The sequence below is a fragment of the Gobius niger genome (genome assembly GCF_951799975.1).
Source record: "Gobius niger genome assembly, chromosome: 19".
Taxonomy (NCBI): domain Eukaryota; kingdom Metazoa; phylum Chordata; class Actinopteri; order Gobiiformes; family Gobiidae; genus Gobius; species Gobius niger.
The window spans coordinates 13,829,524-13,844,973 of NC_136870.1; the positions used below are offsets into that span (position 1 = coordinate 13,829,524).

The 15,450-nt window shown below is 41.0% G+C and overlaps 1 protein-coding gene across 1 annotated transcript in view; it reads right to left on the minus strand.

Annotated features, from left to right (window-relative positions):
• Positions 1–865: 865 nt before the first annotated feature.
• Positions 866–15,450, minus strand: part of atrnl1b (attractin-like 1b) — a 63,507-nt gene continuing 48,922 nt past the window's right edge. The window contains exons 27-29 of the mRNA XM_079577581.1: positions 8,974–9,081; positions 3,189–3,303; positions 866–2,983 (exon numbers count right to left, since the gene is read on the minus strand). Of these exons, the coding sequence (XP_079433707.1) occupies positions 2,859–2,983; positions 3,189–3,303; positions 8,974–9,081 (348 nt within the window). The 3' untranslated portion in view covers positions 866–2,858. The remainder of the gene's footprint in view (positions 2,984–3,188; positions 3,304–8,973; positions 9,082–15,450) is intronic.

Here is a 15,450-nt window from a genome sequence, read left to right on the forward strand (position 1 = left end):
CTCCTTCTTCCTGCTCAGCTCCCGCTGCTCCACAAGTCTTTCACCATCTTCTGGGAAGAGCTTAGCAGTTAATCTGTTTTATTCTCCAGTGAACGTTCAGTAGCCAGAACAATACAAGGCATGTGTGGCTTAGCTGCGAGTCCTGCCCGGATACCTCCTCGTTTGCTCCTCGTTTCCTGTGGCTCCTCTTGTGCCGCCTCCACTGTGCTGCAGGTGTGGGGGGTTATTGGTGCCTCTTCAGTGTCTCAGAAGAAATGTGTAGATCTCAAATGGGTTTAGCTCATTAGCTGTTTTTTTTTTTTTTTAAAGCTGCTTTCTTCAGGACCAGTATGGACTCTCTGCAGTAAAAAAAAATAAATACAAAAGTATCCAGTAAAACAATATGGAACACAGAAACCACAAACGCAGTTCACAGAGGGAGGTTGATGTAACATAACGGTGATTTTCATTTTTATAATCAGTGTTGGATGAACTCAGGGATCAGGGTTATTATTCAGACTAGTATGATATGATTTTGTCCACACAATGACAAAAGCAAATCATAGTGTACGGCTTCATTATTAGTGTTTAAATTCAATATTACTGTAAGAATTACATTACTTTACCAAAATCAAACCCCAGATGAGAAACAAAACCGTTTTGAAAATATTTTACAGATCAGATGTAGGCTTGCACTGCTCTGCTTTCCTATTCTAGCCAAAATCTAGACCAATTTAGACAGTGAAAGCAGTGGAGCCTTGTGGTCTCATCAATAGGCACAGTGCCATAAAAGTATTGTAATATGGGTATGATTACAACAACAAATACAATAGCCCAAGTAAATGTAACTTAAGACAAAGGTAGACAGCTCCACGACTATGTATTTTGAGACCTGTTTTTATTTTCCGGCATGTCGCCCATAAAATACACAAGGATTATCGATATGCATCTTTTTTTCATGTTACAGTGAGCTCCTGATTCCTGTGTAATAACACTTCAAATAGGATTACACCACAGAGATAAAATAAAAACACATTAGCTGGCATAATATCCTCCTATGACCACTTCGCAACAACAGAAAAGACAATGCCCATAAAGATGCACAATTCAAAAGTATGTAAAACAGTAAAATGATCTGACGGCAAGTGAATTACACAGGAATCCATTAAATATCAAAACAAAATATTAACACAAAATGCTTCTTTTCACAAGTGTAGCAAAAGACTTTTTTTTATATAGATAATAGTAACAAGTGACAAGGCCTAAAATCAATCATCTCTCACCAATTTGTCATAAAAACTTGACAAACACGTAATATCTCAAGAGATCCGAGTGACAAAAGACTCACATTTTTGTTCAACAAGACACTGTACAGCATCGGGGCGGTCCACAAAAAAAAACAAAAAAAAAAGAAGTCCACCCCCTTTCCTTCCATTAGATTTCAGAGTCCAAGAGGAGAATCCATGGCGTTATAAACAGGGATCTCCACAGTTAAAGTTTTCAAAGGACTAAAAAAAAAAAAAAAAAAAAGTACAAAACAAACCAGTAAACGGCATTCGGAGCGTGACGACGACTTCCCCCGACTACATTGTTCCATTAGGTCTTCAAAATACATATTACAATAGGAATAAACCGGGGATCAACTCTTTTCTTTCCAGTTCTGCTAACAGAATTGATTTCATTTTTGATCTGGTCTCCACCTCGTCCGTGTCTTCCAAAAGAAAAATACAGACTTCCGCTGGGGTGCATGATACAAACGCTAAAGGCTTGGTCGAATTGGCAGCACGTTGACGTTACAGTACAGTAATAACATAGTACTAGCGGGGGGCACCCAATTGTGTAATAACATGGTAGTGATGGTATTTACATGGAATAAGGACACACACAAAATGGATTCCATGAATAATCGTAACACTAATGGAGTATAAAGAATGTTAATTGCCTGGAAATATGGCTAGTGCTTTTCTTGGTAACAATATAAAAACAGGGCCTTGAACTGCAGTATCCTCCATTATCCATAGAGTTATCGTCCTGTGACCATGTTGTTACTGTGCTGTAAAGTGGGACAGATCTATAAACAAAAGGTGCTGCAAGCCTAATGTTATTATACCCCCTTCAAAAGGCAAAATGTCCGAACAGCGATATAAAATCAATGCTTTAGCACCATAGAAAACCACTTAATGGCAGGCAAAGGGAGGGCAAAACCTACAAAATGTCTACATTTGAATAACATGGGGCATTTCAAGCACTGGGAATTTCAGTCTCGATTGACAAAATTTGCTTTCCCTTCATGCTGCGATAATGATATGGCATAAAATGTTTATTCTTACCGCTATGCTATGTCGACACTGATTGGTATTTTCAGAAGTGTAACAAATATCAAGACACGGAGAAAAAAACAACAACAAAAAAAGACTGACATTAAGCTGAACCTCTGCAATTGCACGAAACTACAAAAATCAACAGAAAAACGTGTGTGATTCGTTCATCAAAGTGCAGTTTTGTGTGTCCTACATGTCTTCAACAAAAGTGATGCTTTCAAAAATAGCCTTTCTAAGCGTAGACAAGGCATAAGTTGGTGCAAGATCAAGTTCCCCCACATGCAGGTGTGAAGATTTCCCAAGATGGCTGCCCCCCGCGACGGAAGGCAGGGTGGAATCGTTGTAAAAGTTGCAGAATTTGAATACCTCTGTTGTTGATCTTCAGTTTATGAAAGCAGGAAATGTAGTGTATGCAACAGTGCGCCCGTGGAAAAGGTTTTGGTTGAGTGTTAGCAGCCAAATGAAAATATTGTACATGTCTATAGAAAAAAGGCGTCCAGGTAGTCCCCGACAGGACCTAACACGGGGGCATTAAACAGCATCCGTTCGCTCTGGGACTCAGACGCAGGTGCCTTGATGCGTTGGAGCGAGGGCCTTGCGGTTTTTCAAAGCCATAGACTTGTCCTTGAAATCTGACGGCTTCTGCTGGGAGACGTCGATCAGTGCACTGGCCACGATGATGCCTAGAGGAGAGAAAGAATGCAGTTACACAAATAGACACATTAAGTTGAGCTCGTCAGCTTTCAGGAAAATGAAAAAAGGGCAAATTGAGTGCTTTGGTATTGTCTGTTTCAGCAGGAGGCATCCATCATTGGAAAGTTTTGCAGTTAAACGGTCTGGTGTGGAAATGGCTGCTATAGCTTATTTTAATTCGATCACTATAGTTACCTGATTGTCCCGGCGGTGGTAACGCCGTGGATCCAGAGGGCAGTCGCATCAAGACGGTCAGCACAGCAGCTTTTCCTCCCGAACACGGCTCTACTGCGACTGGCTTGGGCACGCCCTGGCAAGACGAAAACAATGGAAGTTAAGTGTCTCGCATCAAAACAAAATCATCCACCAAAGTAAACTCTCTTAATTACTCAAAGTGAGGCAATCTTCGCTGATGAGTCTTGATGGTTGTTTTGTGACTGATACAGACGGGGCGGCCTCCCTCTGAGACAAAAGCTTTGATTGGTCACACAACAACACCACTTGTGCTGCTGTCAGACTGTCCACGGGCCGAGGCGATGACCTACCCTCCGAGTTAATGGCCAAAAAGCGCTTGTCTCAAGCGTGAAAAACATGTCATCCTGATAATGAACGTCAAACGTCGCTCTCGCAGCATGGTTTTTGCAAGAAGAGGGGAAAGAAATTGAGGAATAATAACTTGTCTGATGTGAGTGGGCTCTTTTGGGCACTGTGTGGCTAGTGAAATTCCAAATAGAAATCAGTAACAACAAGCAACAAGTAATAGGTATCAACACAAGGAGATATGGCCTGATATTTCTAGCCTGTACAGCCAGCCAAAAGCAGAAATGTCTGGGACTCGATTAGCTTTTTATTGATCCAATCACAGATGCAAATTTATAACAGCTCTTACCTGTAATGAAAAGAACAACGGAGTGTGGAGTGAATAAATGGCTGTAGAGGGTTTGAGGAGTTTGTTAACTCTAGTAATGCGCAATATATAAACGGAGTTCAGACAGGATTTAAAGTAAAGAGGCACAATCTCAACAAGTATGGGCTTAAGGAAAGGTACATGTTGGACAGCGGGACTGGGGCAGAACTATTTGAGAAAAATATGTAATTATGATTTTGCTAAAAATCAAGATTCAGATTATAGCTAATTTCAAACATGTCCAGGAGCAGTCACATTTGAAATAAGACAGTAATATTAACTGATTAACACAAGGATCACAAGCATAGTAGAATGTGTACAAGGAGAGCCTGTACAGATACACTGCCACCTCCCAAAAAGTCACCACCAAAAATAAAAAGTTCACACACTCTAATATTTCCTTGGAGAACTTTTACATTTGAATACAGCACACATTTCCTGTGTCATAGTTTCAAAAAGCTTCTGCAATGTCAAAAGATCCAGGGTTGCGTTCATTTTTCTCCCAAGATCTTGTATTGATGATGGGAGAGCGTAACCACTGCGCAAAGCCTTCTCCAGCACATCCTATAGATCACATGTGAGGCCCGCAAGATGATTTAATGTGGGCCTTTGTAGAGCATGAATTTACGAGTAAGTCTCTAGCCCATTCCTGTGCCGAGTTATGATTTTTTTAAAGAAATAACCAGAATGCTCACTCCAGCCACTAGGGGGCAACTTAAATAATAAAAAAGGATGTAAACAGCATATTATAGCCATGTGGTAAATGGTCAATCTGCACCAGGGCGGCTTTGGGCCCCCAAAACGAGTTCGACACCCTGCCATAGATTCCCAATGGGGTTCAGATCTGGACTTTGTGGAGGCCCATCCATGTGTGAATGTGACGTCTCATGCTCCCTGAAGCACTCTTTCACAATGTGAGCCTGATTCATTCTGACATTGTCATCTTAGAAAAAGCCTGTCTCATCAGGAAAGAAGAAATTCACTGACGGAACAACCTGGTCATTCAGGAGGTTCAGGTCGTCAGCTGCTCATTCTTTAAGCACATAGTATTGCTAAATCCAGGTAGCAAGTGTTGTGTCATTTGGGAGCATCAAAATGTCAATTTCCATTTTATTGCGAATTAAAGGATTCTGAGATATTGAGTAAGCCTGCCTGAGGATAACTCACCTCACGCCAAAGCCTATTGACTGAATCTTAACCACATTATGAGAACAGAATACTCCACTTGAAATCAATATGCTTTTTATACCCAGCAATGGCCTAAAAATTAAATTACACAATAGATCATCTTATGACTAACTTTACATCAAGGACACAGGTCAGCTCCGCACTTCAGCGCACGGCACATATTTCTATTTTCTGCGCATACACCAAAACACGGCACGTCCGCTCTCTTTCGCCCAGTGGCAGGTGTCATCGATCATTCTCCCTGCCCATATGCTGAGCGCCATTCAAAGTGAGTGGAGACATCTGTGACACCCGGGCCTGTAGCGTTTAGATGCCAGATTGGCGCAGTTGTTAAGCAGCTGTTGACATTGTGGTCAGTAAAAAAAAAGGCAGTGTCCGTCCCATAGGGGGCTTCAAGAGGGCCAAAGATAGAGAGAAAACAGTCACTGATGCCATGACACCCCCCACCCCACCCCATCGGTCCAGCTGGAGGCTTGTGAAGACTCAGTGACAGAGGGCTATAACTGAAGCTGTGTCATTCGCGTTGACAGTACAGTACAGCGCGGGGTAAATGAAGGTGTCGGCAGAGGAAAGAGTGACGACTGAGCCAGGAATAGAAGCTTACGAGCAGGGTCGCACAATTAATCACAGAGATGTATGATAATCGCAGTTCATGTGGTCGCAATTTGCAAATTACAAAGGCTGCCATCACTTAAAGATGACCAAAGGTGTTGCTAGCATTTAGCACACACAAAGACCAGCTCAGGTAAGAACATATCTCAGTATGGAAAAACGGTGGCCTGTTCCTTTAAGGCAAAAATAATGTCTGAACTTAAGACTAAAGGCGTTCCCAATCCCTTCCCTGCAAGAAGGTCCCAGATTGATTCCCAGACCGTGCAGACGACAGATTCCAGAATAATGCACACTGCACCTTTAACCTAAAGGTTCCAAGTTGTCTTACTTAGTATAAAACTGCTAACCTTGTAGTTTAGATCTTTAAAACAGGTTTGTGTGTTAGCGTATGAGTTAATATTTCAAAATTCTCTCAATCTGTGATGTTTGATTTGTTTAAAATGTGCACTGTGATCTGAATCTTGAGTTTAAGACAGAAATTGTTGAATGTTGAATACTTCATATTTTAGCCATTCATTGACATCTCATCAGAGGAGTCTACGTCGCTTCCCTGTCTCCTATTATTTAAAGATCTGCAAATTGGAGACCACTAAAAAAAAGAAGATGAGAGTGTGTCTCGGCGTCATGTCCTACAATTGATGATGCTGAACAGCTCGTCATGTAAAATCGTCACACAAGACAACATCATTCTGAAAGAACATCTAAAATGTTGTTCTTCTATCTTTGTAGTCATTACTATTCATATCTTCACAGACCTGATAATGGTGCTTCCCAGGTTTTTATTCATTGACTCTTCTGAATGCATTATCACAAAATAGTGATTTCATGAATATTCTAAAAAGATAGGACGATGAAACACTTAATCTAATTTTGGATGCCACCAAATGCAAAGGAGCTAGCATTAAAATTAGGCAGACATCTATATTTAATGTTTTAGCCTTGTTAATTCAAGTTGCACTATTAAAACTATTGTCACACGTGACAAATGATTCTTTGCATTAAAAACATGCCTACAGAAAAATCAGCCTTTTCATCTGATAGTGGAATTTGAATTTGTTCATTGGTGTGGCGATCTTGGAGTTTTAAAGAACAGTTGTGCTCAGGTTCAACCTTCATCTTGAGAAGGACAGCAAAAAAGAAAAACATTATCATTATCTAAAGCGCTTTCTGAAACACATTTACCCATAAGGGAAGGGAGTTGATTTATAAAGAAGAAGTGAACACTATATAGAAAGCCCTACTTCAGAGCAGACACTTCCCCGTCCCTGTGACATTTCTACAGCATCTAATCATCAGACCACTTTAATCAAAGCTGTCGCAATAAAAGTAGTGGTTAGCGGCATTACTCAGTCGCGGACTGTATTTAAATGCTTGGGTAAATGCAGCACAAAACGACCCCCGGCACGAGTAAAGAAAGCATTGTTTTTTTTCCGTCCTCCTTTGCTCTTTACATTGCCCTTCACAACACCATAATGCATCGTGAGTAGCACTCGGCGGCGCAGTAATAGCTAATGTAGAGGCTTTTTGCGGGCTGCCACAGTGATTTTATCCCTCTCAGCTGCAGGTGACACTGAGCTGGGCCATGGCTGAAGGAACATTGTTGGTCCTCGGATGTCGATTTAAGGAAGCGCCGCTCTTTTCCCTGTGCTGTGCTCTTAACACGAGTGGCAGAAGGAGTTTGTTTGTTGGTCTGTGCGCCAGTTTAGAGACTTCTTAAAGGGGCATTTAGGGAAAACAAAGCAAAGGTGAAGATCTGAAGAGAGCAAGCATTTCATGTCGAGGGCATATAACAGGAATCTGTAAACAATTTGACCTCGTAAGTTAGAGCAGCTTATGCTAAGAGGATACTCAAGTGACTATAGGACTGAGGCGGAGTACACCTTGGACATTTAGCAGCCAAAGTACTATTTCATTACATTAGAGAAAAATGAAAAATGAACTACCGTATTTTCAAGACTATAAGTCACTCTTTTTTTCATAGTTTGACTGGGGGTGCGACTTATACTCAGGTGCGACTTATGGATTGAAAAAACGGTAATCAAGCAGCAGAAAGAAAGTTTGGAATAAGCGAGAAACTTGTGAGGGACTGGCGAAAAGTTACACTTACTGCAATGAAGAAAACAAAAAAGATAACTGTGGGCTAGAAGCTAGATGGTCACAGCTAGAGGAACGAGTGAAACAAATGGGTGCTTGAATAAAGTCCTGCCGGAGAGGCTTGTCACCAGTGCAGTTATGCCTCCATGCCCAGGTAGTTGCCAATGGTGCGACTTATACTCCAGTGTGACTTATATGTTTTTTTCTTCTTCATAATGCATTTTTTGGCTGGTGCGACCTATACTCCGGAGCGACTTATACTCCGAAAAATACGGTATATTCTGAATGTTTGCAGATTGTGCCTGAAATATTCATCAACATTGAAAGCAAGAGACTAATCAAATTTGACTCATCAGGCTCCTGAGGTTGGTCATACCTGGTGATGAGGCTTTAAAATGGTCATGCCACATTTTAATGCAGCGTAGCCAGAAGCAAGTGAGAACTGGTTAACTGGATTTGTACCATTTTATTACATTGTATTTGTATAGCATTATAATTTCCTAAGACTACTTTGTTCGTTAGTGGATTATCGTCTGCACCGATTAGACTTTCAACAACACAAGCTAAAAGACACACAAAAAAAAGAAAATAATATTTGATGTCTATACCTCCAAACCCTCAATTGAGTGTTCTTTTATTTTCTAGCAGTCATCCTCGCCTGTCAAATAATGCAGTTTTCAAGAAATCCATAAACATCTCAGAGAAACTTCATTTCTCACAAAAAAAAAGATGTTTGTTGACATCGATTGGTCCACATCAGCGGGTGTACAGCCCTGATTGCAATAGACAGTGTATCTAAAGCTGCGGGGTTGAGATGAGGCCTGGTGGAGTTCTTATTGATGTGGGAGTGGACATCATGTGAGGGGAATGTACATTTGAATCATGCTATATTTGTGGTATTTGCGCTACTTTTCACGTCATCAACAATATTCTATAATGCAGTAATAAAGGGCTATGATTCTCTGCCTATCTGGCATATTCGAAATAAGAAATGAAGCTGAGAGAAAGCCTGGTGGAACTCTAGATTCTGCAGTACATCATATTGTTCGCAGATGTACGGAAAGCCAGGACTTTTATTACCAGAAATATTTTCTTCACCTGCGACTGCCAATGCCCGAGTGTGCATAACGTGAGATTACTTTCGCTTTTTGTAGCTTTAAATAGTAAATCAATTCTTACATCAAGCACAGGCTGCAGGAGCTCCGTCTGCTCTCCTCGTGCGTCCAGTGCAACAGCCACCGAGGCAAATGGACGACTGGCCATCTGCTGCCGCTCCCTCATCAATTGCTGTAAACAAACAAAAACAATGAATGAGTTTGACGTAAAAATCAACATGTTTCATTCCTTTTGCAGAATTGGGAATTTTTAATGTAGCCTATGTTTTGCCTGAGGTTGTGGAGCGCTCACAATTGCATGATTACCAATGAAACTAGTCACTGGTAATCGACGAAGCGGCATGCCATCATAAGGTATCTGTGCGCACCAGAATTGGACAATAAACGGTCATCTGTAGCTAATAAAACAATCTATAGCGGCTGCAATATACTTTTTAACTCTTGCCATAGCCAGTTTTCTCATACCTATTCGACTGATTCAGTTGATTGGAAAATGGTATCTTTTGTTCTAAATTAATCAATATGTCAAATAACACCTAGCACCATGCTTTCATTGCCAAGACATCGGTTAATCGATATCTAAACAGGTAGCCATTTTAGTGCCAAGGACACTGCTGATCGGTATTGGATTTGTGATGAGCCTAAGTGTCCGGCATTAAGGTTTAATTGTACTTCAGCGTACGAAGCCGCATAGACCTGTTGTAAAGATCAACATGCAATTACCCGCCTTTCAACGGCACTTCACTACACACATGTGCACCACTTCTGCAACACTCTTGAACTATATTGGAAGGCAATCATACATTTTTGTTTTAAGAAAAAAAAAAATGCTTTTTTTTGTTTTAACCCAAGACACTTGTATAGGATGAAATATGTAGTTATAATGACCAAGGAAAATATTGAATTGGCTACAGGGTTTAAAGGATTTCAGGATTTTTGACATTGGGCTTCATTTCCTAGTTATCCAGAGTGTTGATGATTTCTGGAGATATTTTTTTTTTTAATTCATACAGTCCTTATACTTGAAGGGTTTAATGGTGCTAGGCTAGTGCTAGGCTAGTGCTAGGCTAGTGCTAGGCTAGTGCTAGGCTAGTGCTAGGCTAGTGCTAGGCTAGTGCTAGGCTAGTGCTAGGCTAGTGCTAGGCTAGTGCTAGGCTAGCGCATGTCTGTGGTAACTAGTAGACTGCATTACAAACAGTCTGGCCCAAGCACAGTGCACCTGAGGAAAATCACTTATAACACCAGACTACCGATATAAATGTATTGACTGATTTTTTTTTTTTAAATATAACCATTTTGCATTTAAAACAACTTACATTATTATTACTACACGTGGAATTCACAAAGGAGCTTTCTACAAATCAAATATGGCAACGTTTGGAGGACTCCCCATTGATTTTGAAGAGGTTTTTAATGTAGCCTACTAATTACCATAGACATGCGCTAGCCTAGCACTACTGAACTCTTCAAATATAAGGATTGTATGAATTTAAAAAAAAAATCTCCAGAAATCAACAGCACTCTGGATAACTAGGAAATGAGGCCCTATGTCAAAAATCCTGAAATATCCCTTTTTGCAGTTATTTGGTAATATTTCAAAAACACAACAATCCACCCCCATCCTCCACTTCACAACAAACCTCTGCAGCTGCCTGTGTGCTTCTTTGTAGCAGTGAAGCTTCGGTGGATGTTTTGGCCTGTCGCTACTCTATGATGGAGGGATAACTTTTGCCAGACATTGTCAGGTAAGAAAACTGGTTCGCGTGACAGGAGGAGCTCAGGGTAAATGGGAGGAGCGCTGTATAAACCACTGCCGCGGTGAAGAAACAAGCGTGAATGGCTCAAAACACAACTATGTTTCTGATGGGGGACAACATTGTAACAAAATGAAAAGCTGTGTAAAAAGTGTATTCTGCTTAATATCCCCCCAACCCTTAATGCTGATTTTGGGACTATTCTGTTTGGATCAAAACAGTCTGTGTGGTAATGTTTAAATGAATTTAACCATCTTTCATTTGAGACTTGAGTCTACAGTGCACTTCCTAGTGAGAGCACAGGAACACTTTCCCTCAGGCAGGTAAGTCTGAGAGAGTGGAAAGAAACAGCCATCTGAAATTGAGATTGATCACCAGATCGATTTTCCCTGGTCTTTATTTTTGTTGTTGTTGTCGGCAACTGTTTCTTAAACTTCAAGTCTGCTCCTGCGTTGGATTGGTGTTCATCTCTACTATTAAAACATCTAACAGCTACAGCAAAAACCTATAGATTGGAGGCTGCAGGGCTGCCGCGGGTCAAAATGAGAAATTTTTGCCCTTTTCCCCAAAGATAAAAGCAGGATGGAGGGCCTGGCAGGGAGGTTGCAAAAGCAAGAAAACAGCTCGCGGCTTATTACGGTTCCCAACATAAGCGCTTCAAATCCAACAACATTTATCCTAAATGTCAGATAGCAGTAATGTTATTTATCACGTTGCTGGGTTCAGTTAAAGACACAAAGCACGAGGGGAGCGCTGGGGGAAGAGTCAGGGGGTTGGCTCCGCTATGCCGTGTCCGGTAAATGCATCACGAGCGCGGCCAGAACGCAATCGTCAGAAAAGGACAACACAATAGCGCTCGGAATCTAGAAATGAATACTAAGTTTGAGACAAAAGGCAAAGGGGTGAACTCTGTAAAACTAATTAACGTGTGTGCAATGACAGACTGATCTTAGCGGACAATATGAGCGGAGTCCTTTCAGTGTTGTGATAAGGGCGGGTACGCGGGCGCAACGCCGTGGCACTTGATTAATTTGGCAAGTGACTACGTGAATTATCTGTCTGGAGAATAGGCTTTCTGTTTCATTCACTGGTTTCTATAAAAGGCGAGGTGTCGGACCCGCCTCTGAGCATATTTTACATCTAAGCAGGTCACCCTGTCCTTTGCAAAGATCACACTTCCTACCCAAGGGCAAAGCGGCTCCGGAATAAAAATAAACGAAAGGGAAAAATTACTCATTCAATAAAAACGCCCATGACTCTCTCTGGAATATTAAAGATGGAATTGTGCCTATTTAATCCAATGTATTTACTAAGTTTACGGAGCACTTTATGCAGATTTGCGTGATTTGTCAATGTAAAACGAAGCGCATCTAAAGGCTCAGACTCTTCCGTTCACCCTTCAACAAAGAGGACATTGTTAAAGACAAACTTCGGACAATCAAGGTGACCAGAGGCTTAGGAGAAGGTAATCTTATTACAGCAATCGATGGCACAGATTGAACTGGTCAAGATAAAAGCATTGACTACCACAATGGGAATTCTCCTCTACACCTGTGCTATTGTTACAGAGCTACAGTTCATTAAAGCTATTAGAAACACTTAGTATGGCTTTCAATAACATTCAGGCAGGTTTTTTGTCCCATTACTATGCAGCAGCTTTCCGCCAGAGCAGCCATGCAGTGTGATGTGTTTTGGAGCTGAACATAAAAAATGAAAAAAACGCCTTGCTTTCTATCCATGTATCTCCGTGTTGGACATGTGGGTGCTGCGGCCTTGTGAAATGTCACTGCCCCTCCTCTGTTCCTCCCACAGGTGCCTTCAAAAAGCGCTCTGGCCCTGTCCTTCAGCCTGGCATTTACAGCTGTTGTCTTTTCGGGCGCAACAAACCACAGATCTTGTCGCTCGGCCTCAAGCTAAATTATTCAAATGGGGTGCCAAGCTGAAAGAAAAAGCTCTCCAAAGATTATTGAAGGGGGGGGAAAAAAACATGTCGTACAGTGTTTTGGCGTCTGAGTTGATACAGGAGCCCTCAATCATAACTGCTTCTGAGGCTTTGAGGTGGAGCAAACGAGAACTGAACTTGACAACCTCTGGATTAGTAGCTTTTAGAGAGGAAAATTCACAACAACTGGAAGACAACATATAGAATAATAGAATCTAAAGACACACACATCTGCACCTTTCATTCCACATACAAATCTGAGCAGACCTCTTGTCCATACACTTCTATATTTCAATAATCCTCGGGAGGGTGAAGACTTTACAGCACAGTGAAGGGCCAATCAGCCCCAAGTGTCTCACAAAGACGGAATGAAAATGTTCTGAGAAATTATTGTCATTTTTTGGAAGAGAGCAGTCATTATCTCTTGCTGAAATGCACAAAATATTATCAAGGCTTTTTGGGGACAAGTGACGAGCTTCACAGATTGTGATTAATGCTTTGGAAAGAACATGGTGTGCAGCAATGCTAAACATTCACAGGTACAAGTGGACTTGGACTTTTAACACTGACATTTTCACTGTAAACAAGCGGAGAATCATTAGAGTTAGCAATGATGCAACCGAGTGCAAAAACTCTTCAAATGGATGAAATGTTAATGTTTTTGTACCACTTAATATTTCAAATTTACCCCAACTTACTCTTGATGGTGAATCATAAGGGCATCTAGACAATACTGATGAAAACATTTTTTTTTTTAAAGCTGGATTGTTCCAGGATATAAGGTTGAAAAGGTTCTCCTTCTAGAAAATTGGCCACCGTGACAAATCTTTGGGAAATATCCTGTTAGAGATTTTTCCCTGACAACTCAAAGCAGGTGCCAAAAGTTACCAAAAGACTTTTACAGCCATCAACTCAACAGGACTTTTGTCAAATTATACAAATTAAGTAGAAAAGTGAGTGTGTGTGTCCAGCTTGTATATTCAAAAGTCAAATTGTATTTATTAGAGATGCACCAATCCAGCTTTTTGCTTCTGATACCGATACTGATACTTGGGGTATGAGCATCTCCGATATTAACCAATACCAAGTGAAAAGTAAATGGTCCGCTTATTTTCATTGTGAGATCAATAAAGTAGTTTCTTGTCATGATTTTACAGATCAATTATCAATTATATCTATTAAAGGGGGGGAATTATGCAAAATCGACTTTTTCAAGCTTTACGTCATGTTATTATGTTATTCCCTCATTAAAAACATGCCTGAAGTGTTGCCTTGGCACATTCACGTATTTTTGAGTAATCTGTAAAAACTCTGATGGCAGCCATTTTAGGGATAGGTTTGCCTGAGTCCTCCTAGGAACGCCCCCACCTCCTGGAGACGCCTCCGAGCTTTCGTCACCAGCCAAGTAACCAACCACTGCCCCTCAGCAGAACCCCCTCCCCACTGAAGCCACAGACAGCGTGTGAAGGGGCGTGTCGGAAAAGGTCAGAGGTTCTTACAGAGACAGAGGCCTATTTCAAGACATTCACTACAGCCATTTTGAGAGAGCAATTTTATACAAGGCAGTTATTCTAATTTACTGCATTTACAGACCAACAGAAGGTTTCGTCATCATTGTAGTGTGATATAGACTGGTGCTATGTGATTGAAAAAATCATAATAACCCCTCTTTAATAAACTAATGGAAACAACAATGATCATTGGATTTTGACACTATCCTTGGGACAGGCTATTTTACATGAACAGCTAATATGAAGTAATCTGATTATTACAACCTGCGCATTACAAATAACTTATCAGTTATTCTTGGCCACTCCAGCAGTGCCCGATGTTATTTTATTAGCCCTTCAGACTTTAGATATTTCTATCATATATTCTGACCAAGCCTTGATTAGAAGAAGAAGATATTTATTTGTTGCCGTTAGCATTAGCATGCTCCCGCTAGCTTTAGCATACTGTTGCTAGCCACGGCATCTTACACAGCGTACAAAAACACATTTGAGGAGGCTAAAGCAGTAATAAGTAACTTGTTTATCTTAATAAATCCATTTCGTAGTCCCTCTGGGGGTAATACAAGTGTTAATGGGATGATTGAGGGTCTTTGATCTCTCCCTGGTGTCTCTGGCCAGAATAACACAATTCCAACTTTCCCTGCTCCGACCCGGAGACCCAGTACACACTAATAGAATCATGAAGAAGAAGCCAACAGGGCAAACTGCTAGCGCCACTTAAACAGTTTTTACAGCCAAGTTTGAGTGAAAACAATTATCTCCATTGGAAGTACAATATCTCTCTCTCCCTTTGTCTTTTCTGTCAGTGTAGTATTTACTCTCAAGGACAATTAATGAGTAAAAAACCGCAACATGCTACGACACCTGCAGCGGCGCGTATGGCCTAGGGGCAATGAGTTACTTAGCATTGCTTTAAAACTAACTCCGCAATCAAATTCTCCAGGTTTTTCCCTTGAAATTACTTTTGACATGTCCATATTCACTTAGATTTAGTTGTCGAAAGTTGTGTTTTTAAAGCGGTGAGAGCCAAAACTGGTGTCGGTTCAGAATCGGATATTTGTAGCCGATACACGATATCGTATTTTTTCCAGTATCGGATCAGTCCATCCCTAATATTTATTATCTAATCAGAAGTAAAGCAAGCATTGATGCCTGTCCAACCAGTCCAGCTAAATCGCAGAGCAGGATCCCGAGAAAACTAACTCAACATGGAGAGAATCATGTTTACTGTACCGTATGTTCAGCAGAGTTTTTGAAACAACTGATGGAGAAATTAGAACTGTTGCCAAAGCGGTCATTCTTGTGGGATCTTAAGTTCACAAAATGGCCTTCAT